The 20,847-nt window shown below is 43.8% G+C and overlaps 1 protein-coding gene across 1 annotated transcript in view; it reads right to left on the bottom strand.

Moving 5' to 3' along the window:
* Positions 1-20,847, bottom strand: part of ANTXR1 (ANTXR cell adhesion molecule 1) — a 111,315-nt gene that overhangs the window by 31,273 nt on the left and 59,195 nt on the right. Inside the window, exons 13-16 of the mRNA XM_056321710.1 lie at positions 20,147-20,242; positions 9,880-9,921; positions 1,640-1,735; positions 979-1,146 (exon numbers count right to left, since the gene is read on the bottom strand). Coding sequence (XP_056177685.1) covers positions 979-1,146; positions 1,640-1,735; positions 9,880-9,921; positions 20,147-20,242 — 402 coding nt within the window. The remainder of the gene's footprint in view (positions 1-978; positions 1,147-1,639; positions 1,736-9,879; positions 9,922-20,146; positions 20,243-20,847) is intronic.

Raw genomic sequence — 20,847 nt, forward strand, 5'->3', positions numbered from 1 at the left:
CCTCCTTTCCTGACGGCAGCTTAATTTGCCCTGAATGCAAAAGATTAGCTTTCTGACACTGAAGCTCCCTCATACTGGATGACGCAGCTGATGCCTGTTTTGTGTGGTTTGTTTCTCTTAATCCACGAGAAGCATTCACATGCGCAACGAAGAGTTTTGCTTCAGTGAAGTCTTCAGTGGCTTTGCTTGTTTCTGTGGCAAGTTTTGTGCCTGCCAACCATTTGTATTAGTGGAGGCAAACTGAAGAACAGCTGCCTGCCCTTGGGACAGATGGCAGGGAGGGAGTTTTCCCAGTTCCTTATGGGTGGCTGTTGCGCAGCTATGCATTGCATGTGACCTGATATCAGTGTGAATTTGACCTTCTGCATCTGAGGCACTCTATTTCAGCCAAACACTTCTTGCAGGGCATTCTCTCCTTGTGAGGCAAGCATACTGCCCTGCAGCAAGCCTGGCCCTATGACCCATGCCTGCTGGCAGGCATCCATCTGCCACACTGCAACCCTTGATCTGCTGAGGACAACTCTCCCTCATGACATTTAGCAGCAATTTTCTTCCTATTTTCTCCCCTCTTTCTAAGGAAAAAGGATGCTATTTATTCCCTGCATCTCAGGGAATATGTAGTGTGGACTAAAGGGCCTGACCTTAGAAGTGCAGTCGAGTCTGTAAGCACTTTACAGAAGCTAGCTATGCTACTAGACAAGATCAGGATCCTATTCTGGTCTAAGAAAGCAATGCAACCCCAAAAAATTGATCAAGCTGGTTGGAAATTCCCATTGCCCCATGTGGCTTCTTTCTACAGCACCTCCCTAGGCACAAGCTCAGGGGGACCCCTGCATGCACAGCTACTTTAGCAGCATCTTGAGATCACAGGTTTGTGGGCCGTTCTACATCATAGCCTTAGATGTGAAAAGATCTCCTGGATATGAGTTCAGATCTCCTGGAAACCTCCTATGCAGCACAAGGCTGGTCTGGACTTACCTTGATTGGAGAGTACCACTTCCGAGGAGAGGAAGGCCTGCGCATGTTGTTCACAAGGTTCCTGGGTTCAGGGAACTCATATTCCTGTTCTGGCATCTTGACCCTGGCATTCTTGGCTTTCTCTAACTTAGCGCCTTCTTCTGTGGAGCCCTTTTCTCCCCAGCGTACCTGAAAAGATGGCACCAGAGCATATTACAATAGTAGCTGCTGCAGAGACTTACATTCCTGCTGTAATAACCAGATCCTTGTCTGTATTTTCCCAGTGTCCAAATCCAAGGTGAAGGACGATGCACAGGCTGTGAAGCTTGTTTCTAGACTAGAGACCAGACTTTGAACTTCTTTGTGATTTATAAGAAATGTGAGTGGGGAAAGTTTCCAGAAAAACCAAAAACGTTTCCTTGTAATTTGTGTGGCAATACTGCTCCTGTATCCCAGGCACAGGCCAGGATCTACTAGAGGAAAAAGATGGTCCCAAACTTCAGAAATCCATGTTTTGCTTTCAAATATTCCTATATAAAAAAGATCTGGGCTCAGATGTACAAAAAAAGCTTAAAGAAGTTTGTGCCTATCCCCTGCGTTTCCTTCTGGGAAAATTGCAGGATGATATCACAGCTCAGCTCACAAATAAGATCTTTCGATCCCTGAGCTGGTGTCTAATTACCTCCATTCGTTTGATGCCACCAACTCCTCGTCCACCATAATATGAGGCATCTACTGTTGGCCATTTCTTCTTTGGGAGGCCATCGTCATCTTCCTCCTACAAAACAGAAGGGAGGGAGTGCACTGTTAGGAAACACGGCTAGAGATGGAAAGGAATAAACAGTCACAGGCTATGTGGCCCTTTGAGCCTGCTCGAGCCAGTGCAGTCGAGGTTGTGATCTCTCACTGGTTATTTTCCAGAGGATGTACACTCATGAAAAGAAAATGTTTCGTGATATAAACACCACCACCACTTGAAAGGTACAGTCCAGCTCCAGCAAGAACACAATTTTTGCCTTTTTAAAATTTATTTTTAAAGAAGACTGTCTTTCATCATCTTTAAATTCGGGGAAGTAATTTGTTTCCAAGTTGCAAAATCATTGAAGAAGCAGCCACCAAAATAGCACTCAGCATAGCTTGAAGAGCCGGGGTCTTTCGGCTCCAAGTCTGGTTGATACACCAGCCGTGAGTGACGGAAGGTGGGACTTACCTCTTTGCCACCCCTTCACTCATACCTGTGACTAGGGAGAGAAGAGCTGCTGCTCTGGGGAGTCTTCCCTGACTCGCAGCTCCCCATGCCGGAGGAACCCTCCGGGACCCAGAAAATTCATCGTATTGTAGTTCAGATTTGACAGAATGGGGGAAAAAAACAAGAAAGCAAGTCAAATTTGCTCCTTAAGTGAAGGCAGATTAGGAGCACAGCTGGAAACAATGCCAGCATGAATGCCCAGCACAGAAGATGAGGTTTTTTTGAGATGAGCTGGCCAAGTGTAATAGGATGGAAAAGCCTAACGGAAAAGTTACAAGAATGGAATTAGTTCTTCTAATGAACTTCTGCCTCTGTTAGGGAGGCTGCCCATGGAAGTCCACGTGGCTTCACAGATTTTCAAGGCTTATGCCAGGAGGAAGTCAAGTTCTGTGTGAAAAATGAGACTTTAATCCTATACAAATTTGAATGTGTTCTACCCTTACGTACTGCAGGCAGAAACCCATGGCACAGCGCCATACACAAAGTTAAATGTGTTCAGGACCCTGGCCTTCATGATGAGATTCAGGGACAGCCAAATTAGCAAATCAAGCAAATCTCCTTAAGTTTATTTGAAATGAGTCTACCTAAAGTTCTAGCCAGTGTATTCTATATTCTTTGTTGCACTATGTAACAACTCCACAAATGCTCTGACCTATATAGTGCCTTTCCCTTTAATTTCTACAGTTCAGGCTGTGAACTGGCAAAGCAGAAAAGCAGAGTTGATCAAAAACGTGAAGTATTTCCTGTGAAAAATGTGGAGAGAAATGAAAATGGTCCCTCTTTTTTTCTTTTTTTTCCCCTTTCTTTAATTTTTCACAGGGATTCGGCAAAACTCCAAAACTTAGGAGCTTTCCAAAACTGGAAAAGCCAAAAATACTTTGAATTTGAACTCCCCAGTAGGAAAACTGAAAAAACTGGAGGAAAAAATCCAAGACAAACTATGCTTTTCATGTCAAACAAAAGCATTTCTGTTTTTCAAAATACACATAAATTCAGCTGCAAAATTTGTCCTGATCTAAAGGAAGAGTGAACAATTGAGTCATAAATACAAGGTTCTTCTCCTTCATAGCTGACCTCTTTCTCTTGCTCTCATTCGAGCTGCTGAGGCTCTTTGCTGCAACCTAAGAACTTATATCTCTGCATGAAGTTTTCCATGAGGACTTCTTTAAAAAATTGGAATCAAAGCCATCTAAATATTTTCCTTCAGCAATTCTCTTTCGCTCTCTTCAGTTTAGCACAGACTGGCCTTCTCACAACAGGAAATACCAAGGTTTAGGAAATCTTCCCCACAAGCCCTTAAAAGCCCTGCAAGTCACTTCAATCTAAGATAGGAGCGTTTCTGCCAGAACAACAACAGAAACAGCACACGCACAAAAAGACAACAGCGGACACTTGAAAAACAAAGGAGTCACAAGCTTTCTTCAAGATGAGTCTGTTTACATGTTTTGAAGGGCATGGGAGGTTTTGCAATACAAGCGAAAAACCCAAACCACCAGTGATGTCCTACACACTTGGCAAATATGCTCCCAGCACACGTGAGCAGCTAAAGGAAAGCAACTGGAAACTTGGGGGTCAGGGTAGGGAGACAGCAGGAAAATGAGAAGGAAGAGGTATACAATCCCCATGTCCAGCATGCTAAATCACTGCCTTGTTCAGAAGATCTGAGCCAATAAAACAGGGCCAAATTCTCATGTCCTGGCGCTGTTTGGCCCATATTTTTCTACACTTTGCAATGGGGTTTTTGCCTGAGGAAGGATTGCATACGGAACTTCAGCTCTGACCCAGCAGCAGTATAAAAAACAGCCCCGGAAAATTCAAGAGCATTTAAGGATGCTGGAAACTGACTGTACAGAACTTGGCATCTTTCCACCCCCAAAATCTGCTTTAGATGGAGCTAGAGTTTCTTTTAAAAAATAAGAAGCAGGACAGAGCTACATTTCACAGTTTGAGATCCAGATTCATAACTGCTGGATTTCAGACAACAAAGATCTGTGTTTATCTCAGAGTCCTTGCCAGGCTCTGTATACTTTGACCCTGACCTGAGGGAACCTCATCTGTGGGTAACACAAGGATAATTTAGGCTCCACTAGGGACATCTGAACCACTCAGGGTAAGAATTCATACTAAATTTGGCCAGATAGAAAAAAAGAGTTTGGACAACTTACCCCTCTCCCCACCCTTATAATTATTTTCACAGTTGTCTCTGCAATGCCTGAAACTTGTCAGAATTCAGCATTTATAGAGAGCTCTGCCTGCACAAAGTGCTGTAAGACATGACAGGACAATCATTCCTCTGAGTAAGAGATGTTATCATCTAATTTTACAGCTGAGGAAACATGGAGGTGAATATGCTGTCCTCAAGGCTTCTGGCTCCTTACTGCCTCCTTTTTCTCCGAAGGCTGGACTCATTTCCAAATTGCATGGCCACCTCCCTGATGCAGAGGCATTATTACACTTCGAGGACACCTTGCTCAGTTCTCAAGAAACATTTCCTCTCTGCTGTGGAAGGTTTTGCTTGTTACATTACACTCTGCCAGGCGTCTAAATTGCAAATGCATAAACTCATCGCTTTGGTTTTTCTCGTATCTTTGCCTGTCACTGGCCCAAGCCTGCAAACTATTCTCAGAAAGCACTCACAGCTCACAAGACCATCAAAGAGAAGATGTTCTACTGGTGCTCCACTACGGAGCAGGCTGAAGACAGACCTCAGTTCTCATGAGGTACCAAAAATCCACATACAAACTCATTCTTGACACACAAATGCTTGGAAAACCAGCCTTTGTTGGTCTTATTAATGACAGAAACTCCTAGTTTATCTATGGTACAGATTCTTCAAGATCTTGCCTGAAGTTATATCTCCAAGGGCAAAGCACTGCACGTGCAGAGTTAAGAGAAAACCCCTGCTTTGATGAAGATGAAAGGATACTGAGCTTTTCTCACTCTATAGCTCAGACACTGAGCTACAGGAAGATGACATAAGGTCTCCTAAGGTCAACGGAATTAACACCAGCACTCCCATTGCAACCATGATGCGACTAAACCCAACTTCCACCACCTCTACACTAACTGAGTTTTCTGTGCTGGGCCTACTTTGACATTTCACATGAAATCTGGCTATGAAACTCCACTCCTTCGTGGTGTAATGCGTACGCCTCACCTATTGCCAATAACATCCCAAATCTTTTTCTTGTAAATGCCCGTCTCTTGAAAGGTTACCTTTCTCCTTCTCCCATATCTCTCCAACTGACTGTCAAAGGGAAGTAAAGGGAAAGGAAAAGAGCTGGCATACCACTGTGACCTGGCTTTATTTCAGGAATAATGGAATGCATTTCCTGCCCTGGTGTCTACAAAAAATTCCTGTCAGATCCTTTCTCTGGAGCTTATTTTGCTATCTCCCCAGCAAGGCTTTTCAGGAAGAGAGAGGAAGGAAAACAATTTGGAAAAGATTAATATAAACACCCCTAAGTGAGGGTGCAAGCAGCTCCCCAAGCAGATGAATCCCTTTTAGCCATCCTCCAGTCTCATGAATGTTCAGTTGTGGGAGAAAGAGATTAGCTCACGAAGATCAAAGTGGTTCAGGCTGAACAGGTGGTTTCATCTATTGGCTTCACAATAGCTGCCATGCAGTGAGTTAAATTCCTCTTTTTCATGCTGGCCTCCCATGACAGTGATAATTACCTTCAGCATCTCATGACTGTGCTGCTGAATGATCCTTTCTCCCCAGGACTTTGTTGTATGTGTTTGCTTTGGTGTATGTGGGTAAGATGACAACAGACATAAAAATTATCCAGTTACAGGCTGGTTGGTGGCTTGGCTCTGGTGCCATGCTCAGGGTGGCTGTGGAACTTGGATAATAGAGCAGCACGGAAAAAACGGGGCTGAGTGATGGGGAAAGGACACGCTCTGGTCATCTGGTAGATCTTCTGCCTGGTTTTACCAGACTTCAGGGAAATTTGTGTCCCTGAATCCCTTCTGTGGGAGAAAGCGCTGCTGTGACAGAAAATGAAGATCCAGCAGTAGATTTTAACATTGACTGGTCTCTGTTTACAGAGCAAGGAAGCAACAAGAGGAGAGTGTGCCTCTTGGGGATACTTTGGAGGGCGCAGTTTATACACCCTCTGACCACAGTCAGCTTGTCTTTCTGTGGGACTCACCAGCAGCAGACCCCCAGCATGAGTCAGGTAGTAAACAGGAAAATTGTTGGAAGCTGCAGAGCCCTACAGGTTGGGATTTTTTGATGAAAAAGATGGGTTGCTATAATAAGAACGATAGTTAGCCTCAGGGTAAGCTTCTGGTCTCAGTTGAGTAAGAGTTGTTCCAATAAGGCCAGCCTGAAGGTGATGAGACACATGAATAACAGCAGCTGTGTCCTCCTCCAGCAGGGCTAGAAAAAGCCTTCCTATTCACTGGAGGTAGAAGAATGTGGTTTTGATCCACCATCAATGACTAATCACAGGCCAGAAAGGTGCTCACTGGCTCCTGGAGGCATTCACCTCTTCCGATTGGCATTAACTCAATCTTTCCTGGCTGTAAGTAAAACCATCTGTCCTTCATCTGGGCTTAACCTCCTCTAGCATCCTGCGTTGTCTGAGGAGCACAGCGGTAAGTTGACGACATTTGCAATTTCTGAATGAATTAATTGGAAGTTTCTAGCCAATAATGATTTCCTTCACCAACAGTGAGCATGTCTCCAATATGTCTCAAAAGGCCTTTAAAGTAGAGTTCAATAAAACCTCTGGCGGGTTTGACAGCAATGCTACTTTCCCTTCATTGCTACAGTATAATGCATTCTCCTTGCAGTGCAAAGACATATGGGCCTCAGCTCCCAGATCTGCTGATGCAAGAATTCCTCTTGTCCTTTTTTTTGCCAAGATTTTTGGGAGAAGAAAAAAAAGTCTTACTGTAACTGTAATGCTGCTGCTTAAGGGATTAGCACTCTCCTGCTGGAGATGAGCAGTTGCTAGGTGTTCTGGAAGGGAGAAAGCTATCTGCAACACGTAAGAAAAAATCAACCCCATCCTCTATTTGTTTTGAGCAAAGTGGAAAGTGTGGAGTACCCAGCCTTTTCTGAAAGCATCATACTACTGCCGATCTCATCCTGTGGATCAGGCTCTGTCAGAGTAAATGGGACCAATGCAGTGCATCTTTTCAGAGCTTCTGCTGTTTTTCCACTAGCAAGAAGCTCTTCTATCTGGGCAAAAATGCATGGTACAAGTCACAGCTTCAAGCCTTACTGCTTTTTGAGCACTGCTCTGATGCTATACAGTCTCTAAAATAGTGTAAACCATATTTTCCTTTTTAAGAAACCTTTGGCTGCTAATTGAAGAAGATGGCTATAGGATAACTGAGTATTGAGCTTAGGGGATGTGCTCTGGTGGAAAAATACATGTGAAATGACACCATCAGATTAGTCCCTGCAATGTTGGAACATGGTTGTAACCAAAGACCCCTGTCCCAGGGTCCCAGAACAGTAAGAATAATAGCCAAAAGACTGTACAGATCTCTTGCATTAACGAGGAAGCAGGTAAATGACAGGTATGAGTTAATGCAATTTTTCACGCACTGTGCTGTGCCCTACTCGGGGTACAACCAAGGTCTGGACAAGTTTGCATTTAAAGTTGTTGTCTACGAGCAGCAAGCCTGAGAGCAAGTTGGTCAACATTCTGCTTCTCTACTAAAAGAGAGATTTGCCCCACGTTCTCCGCAGTACAAGACCAGGTTAGTTTAAAATAAAAAGCCAGCGGCAAATACATTGCTGAAGGAAAGCTGTCAAACAGGCAGATGAATTGAGCACTATCGCATTCAAAGAGCTGCACAGACTGTTCCTCTCTGTCAGAATCAGGGTTGAGGGAAAATATAACACGCCTAGAAATATCTTTGCACCACCTTAATTACACTTAACCTGAGGCAAACAACTGGTCTGCTGCAACTAGTTTGTTTTGCAGCAACTAGTCTGCTTTTGCAGCACTTACTGGTTTGATAAAAGGCTTCCTTATACGTGAAGCAGGCCTTCCCTCTTAGCACAGAGATGTAATTTCCCCTTCCAGTCCTTGGCCAGTGACCCAGCATTCCAGAATGATGTATTTTAATTAATTTCAGCAATTGAATCCCTTGGCTTGGAGGCACGCGTGATGCAGAACAGAGCATGTGCAACTTTAGGTTAATGTTTTCCTTTTAATCCAGTGGAGAGAAGCTAACAAAGCTAGTGGATTTACATACAGCCCAAACAAACGTCTGCTTAGGAAAACAGGCCAGATGAGGCATGGGGGGCACTGGGTCCAAATGCAAGTCTCCTTTGGGGCCAGGAATGTTGAGATTTGGAGTTTTGCTTCAGGCCTGTTTTGAGGGGATGAGTGCCACCATGATGAAGGTTCCAGTACTGTCCCTGGCTCCAGCTGCCCTGAGCTATTTCTCTGTGCTCAGTGCAAGCAGAAGCTAGGTTGGATTCCACCTCCATAGTGTTGCAGAGGACTGAGCTTTAAGGGTGTCTGCCTTGGTGCAGAGCACGCTCACTGGGCCAGACTTCATGGAGAGCACAGAGAGGATCATTTCAGCAAGCTTTTCCACTTGCAAGCTGAAGCAGGCAGTGAATTTGTCTCCAGATGCAAAAAGCAAGACAAACTAACTAACCAAATCACGTGGAGTGTAGATCTAAGTCTGCTCGTACTTGCATAGTTAAGAGGAGCTGATCCAAACCCCAGTGAAGTCAATGGAAAAACTCCCATTGACATCAACACACCCTGAACACAGCTCATTGACTTTTCACTGAAATCCCATGAGCAAAACCGTGAAAGCAAAGAAGAGACTCACTGCTTGCTGAAAGGACAGAAGGACATAGAAAGAGGCAGATAAAAAAAATCTCCGCGTGTTTCTGGGCGGAGTCTGCTAATTAAGTAACGATGACATAGCTTTAAACCATTTGTTGCTAGGTTCATCTAAAAAGCATAAGCAGAATTAAGATGAGGGTTTTAATGTTGTTTTACTATTTTTCTTCATTGAAACTTCCCTGGCTAGTGCAGCTCTTCTGGTGTCAAGAGGATTTCACTGGGATTTTACATCTGCTCAGAAACTGGTCCTTCAGACACACTGCAAAGACCGTGGGCTGCCCTCACTCACAGCAACTGTAGTCCAAGGATTCAACATCGTGAGTTACCGCTCAGCTGCCAAGAGCTGTTATATATGCTAAACCATCAAAATCATTACCGTGCCACTCCAGGAAGGCAGTTAAACATATGTTTAGGTTCCATTAACTTCAAAGTTAAACATATGCTTAAGGGTTATCCTTTTTGTGAATCACAGCCTAACTCTGTAGTGCTGTTCTGACCAAGTGGAAGTATTGTCTGCCTCTGCTGTCCTTTCCTACCTGCTCGGTGTATACATGGTACTGTATATATGTATATACCGTATATATGGATCTACAGCCACTCTTAATTAAACACCGCATCTCCACCTCTGTAGAAAGCAAAGGGAGCAGAGTGAAACACACATGGCAGACATCAGCTGAAAAGCCCCTAGTTTAGCTAAACCACTATTGACTTCAAGGCTACAGAGCTGAGCACAAAAGTTTAAGTGGTCTGTACACTGCCGCGCAGTAGATTCACAACCTCTTGTGAGAAACCTGAACAAAATCTTGTCCTAAACATTGAAGAAACCAGGTAATCAGCATTACTCACCTCGCTGTCTTCTGCAGGAGGTGGGGGGGGCTCTTTGATGATCTAGAAGGATCAAAGAGAAAGAAAATAGTAAGTTCATACTTTGTTCTTTAGCACAATTCAAATGTCACCTGAAAAAACCCAACGAGAGAACAACAGGATATGCTGGTGTGAACATCTCTGAACTCAGTTACGATACTGTGTGATTACAGGGTGGCTACGTGTGCTACTGGTGTCACAGTCACTGAAAGTAGGAGCAGAAACAGGAGGTATCCCAAAGCCCTGCCATATAGAGACTTCCTAATTACACCACCAGACTCATGTTGCTCATTAGGTGACCCCTGCCCTACGTGAGGTGCCAGCAAATTCAAAGTCATATATCCTTGATTCTCCAGCCCGCTAATCCCAGTAGGAGCCACAGTCAGTGCTGGCTCTAAAGCAACAGATAGCAATCATGGTTTCACCTGAAAGACCATGCTAAAGTCAGCCTCTCCTTCTACTGGTCACTGCATTGCATCTGTGTACAAATCCTGCCTCAAATAATTTATAGTCTGAACCAAAAAATGACTGGAAAGCAAAATGAAGGTGAAGTAAAAATGCCCTGGAGACATTGCAAAGCAGTAATAAACCCCCAGCCTCTGTCTCCCACGCCCGTACTTCATTCCAGAAGGCTGTGCCACCTCATTGCTCTCATGAAAAATGCTTTTCACATTATCAGGCTAAAATAGTTCATTCTCATAAGCTTTAAAAAATATATAAAAACATATATATATACATTTGAGGCTCTCCTAGGGTTTCTAATAAAGCAAGCAGGGTGAGGTTTTATACCAGTCCAGGATATTCTCCATAGAAACAATTTAGGTTTATGTGGGCGTGAGGCTATTATTTCATGCAAAAAGTTTGCATCTAGGGCTCGGCAGGCAGTTGGCTATTATCACAGCCCTCCACTCCAAAAGCAACAGAGAGCTTTCCAAAGGGAAAGGAGTTGCATACAGGCACGTCAAATATCTCTCCCTTACACGAGACACACCCCAGCACACAGCCATTGCAGTCAACAGATTGAATCCAAACAGTCATGTCAATGTGATTGCCCCAAGGATGGATTTTCTCCAGTAGTTTTAAATCCATCTGGACGAGGCAGCTCTTTCTTTCCACACCAGGCCATGAGTCAGATGCTGCCAGGGTGCTGAGCGCCCGTGGAGATAGCACTGAGTGTCCTCAGCTCCTCTCAGGACCGGGTATTAGGTGTTGAGGTTGCCTAGGCATGGGGTGCAGATGTGTAGGCCTAAAAATTACCCTTAAAAAAAATAAAATCACAGTCCCAAACAATCGCAGCTTGGCTACTTAAATGCAGAAAGAGAAAATGACAATCACATTAAAGGCCCTGAAGATATAAATATTTACAACAATTCCTCTCACTCGTGTTTTTCCTTCTCTGATGAGCTCACTGTTTTTATTTTCCTCTGCAAACCCAGAGTCATGCAATGTGGCCATTAATGAGGAGCATGTGCCTCTGGCTAGGGAGATGGGGGCTGGATCGGGTCCTTTGTTTGTATCTCAGCCCAGAGAGACGATGGCTGTAGAGTTCTGTCACTACCTGTTCCTGGGCAGCAGGGCTTTTTGTGGTGGCCTGCAGTGCCCCCGGGAACCCCTGCCAAAGAATCTTTATGCTTAAGGAATTGACACTGAATCTTTGTTTATAAACACAGTTGCAGAAAGCTCATGTGGAAGCACGAATTGACACTTGAGGAGCGCGGTAGGTGCACCTGCTGCCCTGCTCACATCATCGCTCATTCCGACAGAGCAGAACTGCGGGTCAGACCGTGGCTGTAAAGCCACTGACCACATCAGGAAGACAGAGGAGGGGTGATGCGCCAGAGGAGCGCAGGCTGGCTAGCGAGAGCTGGCGAGCGTCTGATACCACATCCATCTGTGCCTACCCTGCGGTTCCGAGCCTGTGCTTGCAGCTCTGGGGGATGCCAGCCCTTGCCCCAGTGGAAAGCAAATGACAAAAAGTGGCTGGAATGTTGTCTGCATCAGAGTCCTGCTCAGTGGAAAAGAAACGATGGGAACCGGCATGGTGCTGCTCCTTGGCTTAAGACAGAGACAGCATGATCTCTTCTGTGTCTCCTGACACAATAAATACTGACAGCATGTACAGTGCACCAAAATACACAGAAGACTTTTCTAGCCACATTTTCAGGTATGTTTTGGCCAGCGTGAGGAGTGGCACTTGTCAACAGACCTCCTTTTGAACCAAACTCCTTAATCCAAACCCATTGGACGCTGAGAAATTTCAGATATCTGATCCAAAATATACCTACTGGAAGTGGCCCCATTCCCTCCGGGGGAATTCCCTGTGCTGGTGGAACATCATGGGTTTCAGTGGAGTTTCTCTCATTTGCATTGGCATGAAACACCATGATAATCTGTCCAAAATATTTGGTCCAGCTAAGCATTCAAACACAACTTCTCAGCCAGTATCACTAGAAACTCTTGAGATTACAGACTTGGAAATGAAGAGATGGCTGTGTTTTTCATACATTTGCATTCCTTCTCATAACATATGCATACACGTGCATGCAAACTAATTGATTTCTATAAACAGATCAAGTTTTTTTTCTATCACAGTCCAAGAGGGGAAAAAAAATAAAGATTCTTTCAATTTTTAAAGTGCAGAGCAACTGAACACCCCATAATTTGGCAACACAGATTGGTTAGTTTGGACAAGTCCACAGATGGGTAGAGTTTAGTCGTCTTTGCCTGTGAGCCTGTATGAGCTTTCAAAACCCAAGCTTTATGAAAAAATATATTTTCTGTCTCACTGCCCAGGTCTGGAAAGGTTTTTGGTCTACAAACAGTACAAATCTTTTCCTTCTCCCTTTTGGAGACTTAGAGCTGTTATATGCAGGAGACCCTTACTCTGGGGTACTGCAGGCAGTGAAGCAAGTGGGACCGTTGCACCATCTCACACAAGTGAGCAAGGCAAGCGCCACATGGGAATAACAAGGTCCCAGAGCCAAAAGGCGGTGCCTTACACCTGCTCATTTTGCACACATAGAAACAATTACTCAAGTGCAAGCAAGAAAATGCCATTACAGGGAACCCAGTGAGCATACAGCCCACACTGGCCATCACGTTTTGTTCTGGGCTGCACCTCTCGCCTTCCCTCTGCCTCGCCAGATGACACACATGGACCTGCCGAACGCGATCAGCTGGGAGCATGCCTGGCCAAGCAAAATGCTTAGGCTAGTTTAGCTTGGCAAGGCTCAAGTGTTTGTTCATGTGTGCTGCAATTGTTTTGATAACCCCAAGCCATTTCTGTGATTGCTGCTGCAACTGCATCTCCTGTCCCTGTGTTTGAAAGAAGAAAAATATGATTGTTCAGCAACTATATTTGCTTGCTAGGTGAGGAATACCTGAGGGTTCCTACACCATCATCGTGTTATAAAAACCTTACAATGTGGTCTTTTGTTTTCAAGTAGTAAAGGCCTGAGGGATGAAGAGGTGGCCATGGCTTTTTCTTGGCAGGGGAAGGAACTTTGAGAGTAGTTGTCAGCACTGCTACACACTTAGCTGTGAAATTCAGGACAGTAAAGTAATGCTTTGCCTTTCTATCACCTTTCATCACAGATCTCAACATGCATGTGATTGACACAAGTCTGTTAGCTGACCCACCCTGATGTCACAGTTGCATGGAGAAACAGCATCAGCTGTTTCTGATGAATAACCCAGTGTAAAAACAGAGGAATGCTATTGGTGACCTCCTAGAAGTTTAAAAGCATTGGAAAGGCTTGGTTTTCTGTTGCCCTGAAAGTTCTGTAGCCATTCAGGCATAAGAAAGCACACGTTGAATCCAAATTTTGCCTATTCCAGGAATGTGTCTAGCATGTTTTCCATCTCGGGAGACCAGAAAACTCCACCAGTTTACAGTGTCCAGCAAGCACATGCTCAGTAACTGTCCCTGGAGTTTTATATGATAAATAGGGACAATGTGTTTCTTGTCAGCGAAGTTTATCTGCTTTAAGATGGAACAGATCATCATTTAAAATTAAGGCTACACAAGAAAACAGTACAAAATAAGAAATAAAGGATTTTGCCTCTAATTAGGACTAAAATCTGAGAAGGTAGCATGAAGTTAACTGAGCATTTTTTTTGTCCTTACTTATCTTCACTCTTCTGGAAAATACAGAATGTGGGTTTTGCTACCCTAATAACCAGAGGGTTTTTTTCATAGCATTAACTATGACCGATCTGACACTCCCCCCCGCCCTTACATATTTATAGTTCTGACCTCCTCTAAGTCCTGTGACAGAGTTTCATAGTTTAGTTATGAGCTGGGTAAAGGAACATTTCGTTTTTATTTGTTTCATATCTGCCATGGCTTTTAAGTACCCACCAAATCCTTGCAGATTTGGTCTACACTTCAAAGTTTCTACTACAAGCAGGAGCATGTCTCTATTTCTTCATCTGCCATACAATACATTCTTCATCCTAGACATACCAGTAAGAGGTAAATGAAATCCAGTGGGAAAGGTAACTCATATTTTTAAGTTAACTTCTCTTGCCAGCCTGGAAGCAGATCCAGGAATCTCAATTTTAACTCATTCAAACTAGAAGACAAGGCTGTTTCACACCTAAGACTTCAAACTGACCTGTGCAAACCACATTCAATACAGATCGTAGTACATGTCAACGTCATCCACTTATGAAAGACATGACATCATGGAGGGGAAAGAAAAGCTCTCCATTTAATTAACCCTGGCACGGTTCGCAACTGAATGGGGCTGGCATGCAGCTCTCCAGGGAATGCATGAGAAAACACTGCATCTGCAAAGGTCATTCCTTTTTCTCGGCTATTCCACTTACCCAGATAAACAAGGCCAGAATCAGTGGGGTGTGCTCCAAGTCTGACCCACTTTCTTTGAAAGACTATATAAATGAAATTGATTTTCTGGACTAAAGGAAAACATCTTAGCTACTTTCAGCTATATGCAGAAGCCCTTGTTCTCACTCACTGATTGCTAGTGGATTTTCTGGTGAAGTAAGACTACGTCCTAAAGGTCTCTTTCTCCTTAGCTGGGCTGAGCCAACTTTCTTTAGAAGAGATGAGAGGCGGCCAGGGAAAAAGCAAAAGAACTCGTCATTTTTACTGAGTTAATTAGTTCCCATGCAAGACTAGGGCAAAGAACAACAGTGCCTCCTTTGCCTTAAGTATCTGTTGTGGTCTGGAGCAAAGGGTGCTGAACCTGGTCAAGATTAATGTAATTGGCTTTTGGGTCTGGCCTTAAGGGAATGCATAGCAAGTAAAATGGTTTAGGAATCTGAAATCTAGGCACTCATCTAAAGGAAAATGGCTACCTTCCTAACTTTCAGAAGGCAAAGCTCTGCACTTTCCAAAAACAGAACTCCCTGAAGACATTCCAGTTCGGACACCTCAGAACTGATGGACGCTTTGGAGAATTTGGCTTTAACCTTTTGGTAACGACACGTCACAGTAGCAGGTCAAAGCACCCCAGTTCAGTGCCTGGCACACACACAGTTCTGCTAGCCCGCTGCTCCACTGTGCTGCTGTAGAGCTGATGCTGTTAGCCCTGGCAAAATGCCTCTGCTATGCCGTTTCCAGGATCCATGCTAGGCTGTTTAAAGATGGCCAGTTATAGAGCATTATATGCATATCTAAACCATTCTGACCTGACTGACAGGAGGCTAAGAGGAGCAGTGAACTGCTGTGGGTACTCTGGATGCTTAATAACACCATCTTTTTATCCTCCTGCTGACCTTTGTGCACAGCAATGGCAAAGTCAGCTTCTGTTATTTACACTACTTTAAACCTACAGTAACATTGCTACCTCCAAATGTTTGGGTTGACTGTGCTGTAAACAAAGACGCCCGTTTGCGGCAGCGTGCATGAATTCAGACCTTCTATGTCACACACCACATTAAGCTCCAATAAACTCAGTGGAACTACCACATTACGCTGGGTAAGCGCTTGTCTCAATAGCTCAGATCTGAACTGAGGGCAAGGACGGTGGGGTCCGCAAGCAATTTCTGCCTGCACATCTGTGTCTTTCTTCCTTGGTTTGTCTCGGTAATGTTTCAGATGATTCATGATCCTGTGTTCCATTCTCCCAAAATCATCACAACTGCAGAAAAACTGTGCCTTATGTGCACATGGGAGCGGGTGGGAATCAGAATACGTGGGCCCTTGTAAGTAATCTCCATCAAGCCAACGTATACCATGTAATTTTATGACTCCAGAAGGTTGCTATAGAGTCTATGCATTTCCTCCCCTCCTCTTCCTCCAGTTTAGCCTTGATTTTCATGTGGTTTTAATATATATTTTCTGTATTTTCTCCATCCAGCTCTTTGTTTCCAAAACTTCTGGTCAGCTGCAGCACAAATAGAGCCAAACAAATTGCTGGGTTCTTCCATGCTTCCTTCCAGAAAACAGCTTTAAAGTTAAAACTGGTGTTAAATGCTTAAATACCAACACCTCATTTATATGCCAGCCACACCTCTGTATTTAAAAAAGCTGCAGTATAAAAATGAGCAAGATGGTGGGTATATTCTAAGTGGGCATTTAACACAGACCAGCTTCTCATGCCCTCCCCACTCAGGCCACGCTGTATTGATGCATAAGGGAGGCAAAGTGACTCATAAAGCTGTAAGGAGATGTGATGTACGAGCATGTGGGGAAATGCTTTGAGTCTCAGCCGCACCACAGAGATATTTCCACTCATACCCTCCACATTTTACCCCTTGCTAAGATTCAGTCCTAGCTAAGGTTTGGCTCAAGGCTTGGGGCAGGCTGGTTGGAGCCACCACTTCAGCTCCGTGGGGGACACTTGCTTAGTGTGGTGCTGCATATTGGCACAGGGAAACTGCCCCAGCACAGACAAGCCTTCCAACTATCGTATTGATTATGCCTTCACTTATACATCCACAATGCTTTAATCAGCTCCATTTTCAAGCCGATCTAACAACATGCCTGTGAAATCCTCCTTAAGACAGTTTTGGAGGCTTGTTATCTACTTGGCTTACATCTACATTAAAATCTACTTGGTTTACATCAACATTAAACCTAAGCCTTGTGTTGGCCTCCTACCCAGAACAATTTCACCCTTGGGCACCTAAAGAGCCTCTTGCACACACAGTTACTATGATCACTCAGACTCCTTCAGGTTATACTGTGTTCAGGAAAGAGGAGGAACGGGAAGACAACAGCAAGATGCCCACTAACATCAACAAGGCCAGGATCTGGCATGTGCTGTTTTGCAGATATTCTCTGCTTAGGAAAAGCGGGGCCGTCCTATTACAGCTGTCTTTGTATTTGCCATCATTCTTCTAACGTGCACAGTGCTGGGGATGTCCACTTAACAGAATTATCTTTCTTTGGTTTCTGCTGTTTTTGAATAAACATCCTTGAAACCTTTTGAAAGGTTAGGGACTGGCTCCCATGCTTTTGTAATATCCCCCCACAGATATCAAGGGAAATTTTGCCTGTGTTGGTGTCAGGCACAGCAAAGACCTTATTATTGTTCTGATCCACTAAGCAACAATTGCATCTACTGTAAACTGAGTGGTAAATTCCAGACTTCATCCCAGAATACTTCTGAGACCAATAAACTTGGATACGTTTGGAAACAGCATTTCTTTATGAGTTCATGCCAAGGAGATACTGGGTTCCAGATAAATCTCCAGAGTAAGTCTATTGACTTCAGTCCATTTACTCCAGGGATGAAGCTGGCTTGGTGTCTTTCCTGAAGAATTGCTGGATAATAATGATTCCTATTTAATTAAAAAGCATGCCAAGAGGAATTTCAGTGTTTAGAAATGTGCTTGTCACTCAGAAACAAATTTATACTTGGTCAGAAAGAGTTGTGTTGGTTTTGTTTTGTTGTGTTGTTTTTCTTTTTTTTGTCCCCTGGACACATACACAATTATCTCTGAAACATCCCTGGGCTTGAATCCACAGCAGTGTCTCTGGGTCTGCGGTTTGATTATTAGAGGTTATTGCTTGCCTGCCTCTCTTGCCTGTTGTGCAAGCCAGTTCCTCTGCCCTTAACTCACTCTGTGCTTTGGACAACACTGCACTCCTTAATGTGCCATTACCAAACTAGTAAATAAGCACTGCTATGCTCTCTTTCTCCCTACCCTAAGTCCTACAGGCTGAGTATTCCTCTGTGAATTTATCTATAATTTTACAGAATCTTTGGGTAAGCAATACACAGTCAGGTATCTTAGCTGCTAATGTACTGCCAAACATAATGGACTGCCATCCCAGAGAGCTGGAAGAGATTTCATACAGGCTCTTGAACTAAAACCTCTCCAGCAAGTAAAGGAATGTGTTTGACTTACATTTGGAAAGTATCAGTGAGATAGTCCCTACTTGAAGACCTTGCTAAGAGGGAATGTGGGAGGTAAAGGAGGAGAGATTAGCTACAACTAACTTTTAAGTACAGAATTTAAAACTGGAAAATATTAACCTTTGAAAGTTTCATGTGGACAAGCGATTCCCTATCTCTGCTGCACCCATCTTGCTTATGTGGACTGTATTTCCCACACTTCAAGAACATTGTTATATGACCACTACCCTCATATCATCCCACTGCAGCAGACCCATACTACCCTCACAATATTCCCTTTACTCCATGCCCTGCTGCTTTTATTTATGCCTTTTTCCTATCAGCTTCATCTTTCTCCTGTAACAGAACCTTAAAATGGCAGCATCACTTAGAGCTTTTCCTCTCCAACACCTCAATTCTCCACCAAACCCCAGTGTAAACATCTGTACAGGGCATATCTCCATTGACTTCTATGCAGATGCGCCAACAAAGAAGTTAGCCCAGCTTCTCTGGGAATGTGCCATCTAGTTAAGACAAATAACTGCTCCAAGCAACCTACCACCCTGCTAATCCTCTGGCCATTTTTAGAACTGATTTTTATTGTTCTGAAAAGTCCAAATAAATATTCTTTCCCTTCTGGTTTTCATCTCAGGACAGAGGTGCCAAACTACTGTGAAAAGAAGCATTTTACCCCCTAGCATTTCCAGCCAGAAACAGAAATAGACAACTAAGATTTTCCCTGCAACACTTCCCTACTTGTTCTGGACAGAGAAATGTATCTCCAGACAAAGACTCATCCTCAAATGTGACTGCTCCTGCAGTTTGTGGCTTCAGAACTCTCAGCACCGGATCATAGGTTTGGTACAGCAAGATGCAAATTTGCAGCACTGGGTAAGTGATTTAAAATTGGGAATAATGATGGTGACACAGAAACTAGAGCCAGTTTGGGCAGTTTTGAAAGAAACATCTGAAACATTACATGCAGACAATCACAAAAAACAGACTCCAATTCTGCTGACATTTATACATCCCTAATTCTTGTTCTATATTTGCAGCATAAACAAGACCCAAAGCAAAAGCAGAGCTTCACTGTTCACAAGCTTCGTTGTACGTTCCGCAATAATGAGCCTTTGCCCTGATCTTTACTGGGAAAGGCAGACCTAGGAGATGACCAGCAGAGACGTACAGGGCTATGACAGATCCTTGCAGACAAACACCAGGGTTGCGTGTGAGAGAAAAGCTTGTCTCAAGTCCTGTGATTGCCTTCTTGCCTCCCTTGACCTCTTCCTTCTCCTCTGTTTTCTCCTGATTTCTGTCTGCCTTTTTTAATTATTAACTCTGTGACTGTGCTTTTTAACTGCAAAGAACATTTTGTGAAAAGCGTGGCAGAAAGATAATGCTCAGTGAAGCATAGTTGTGCTTCATCTGAAACTGTCATTTGGATATTTCAAAGAGCTTTTCAGAAATTGCGAGCCAGGAAGAAAAGTTAATCTTGCAAAAATTTGCACACTTACAAATCTCTTTTCCTTGTACCTGAGGCAGAACAAGGGCTTCAGCCTGGGTTCATCCTTCTACAGGAGCCCTCCAGCACTGAGATACTGACACGGGTTAGAAAATCCAGAAAAGCCATTCCTTCCTAAAAAGGCATGGCAACTAATATGTTTCTGCAAACCTTTTCCATTTTGTGATCAATAAATAAGACTAAAAGGCTCCCGACAAGGTCTGTACATTAGCAACATTGCTATTTCATGGGTATAATCCAAAGGTCAGGCAGATGAAATAGAAGCGCAGAACAGTGCCAGCAATGGAAGAAATGCTGTCTTGTTCAATGACCAGTCCTACGCTCTTTCTTACTGGAAAACTTTGCCTCCTTCCCACTCATTTCATACATTCAGTCAACACTGAATTGCTGTTTTGTGCTAATGATTTCTGTCACTTACCACTGTGCAGCAAAGAGGCCAGAACCACCAGAGAAGAACCAACGCCAGCAGGAGGAAGAGGATCAACAAAGCAATAGCCAGGATGGTCCCATCTGACTGGAAAAGAAACACAGAGAATGTAAGCATCACTAATACAAAACTCCCCGTTTCACAGTACCAGTCTGTGCATCCTGCTGCCAGGCAAGCACATGTGCTAAAGGCCATTGCCATACTCCATTTATTTGTCAGACAAAATGCAGTTTTCCTCCCTCCTCATCCATCCAAATGTGGCACCTGCTCCTGCCACCTTGTTGCAAAGAGGCTGAGACCTCCAGTTCACTTCCTAGAGAGTTATAGGTTTTGTCTCAATTTTCTGAGCCTCACAATTACGCAAACCACTTATTTCGCTTCAGATCCAAATTAATGTAATATTCCTCAGAGTACTGTAAAGACTGGAAAAAAAGACCTAAAAAAGAGCTCACAACACAGTTTCATTGCAGTTTAAGCACTCCCCTTCCTTTGCAACTCTTTTCCCCTCTTGCACTATAAACTTGAACACAATGTTAGCATTAAAGTTTGCTCCAAAAAGAAAACTTGAAGCAATATCTCCATGGACCCATGACTCGGGTCATCCTGCTCTTCTTAGCAGTGCTGAGTCAGGGTAGTTCTGCCATGAGCTTTTCAAGGAGATTTGGATGCACACACACCCCCCACCACAACAA

This window comes from Falco biarmicus, chromosome 18, assembly GCF_023638135.1.
Source record: "Falco biarmicus isolate bFalBia1 chromosome 18, bFalBia1.pri, whole genome shotgun sequence".
NCBI classification, from domain to species: Eukaryota; Metazoa; Chordata; class Aves; order Falconiformes; family Falconidae; genus Falco; species Falco biarmicus.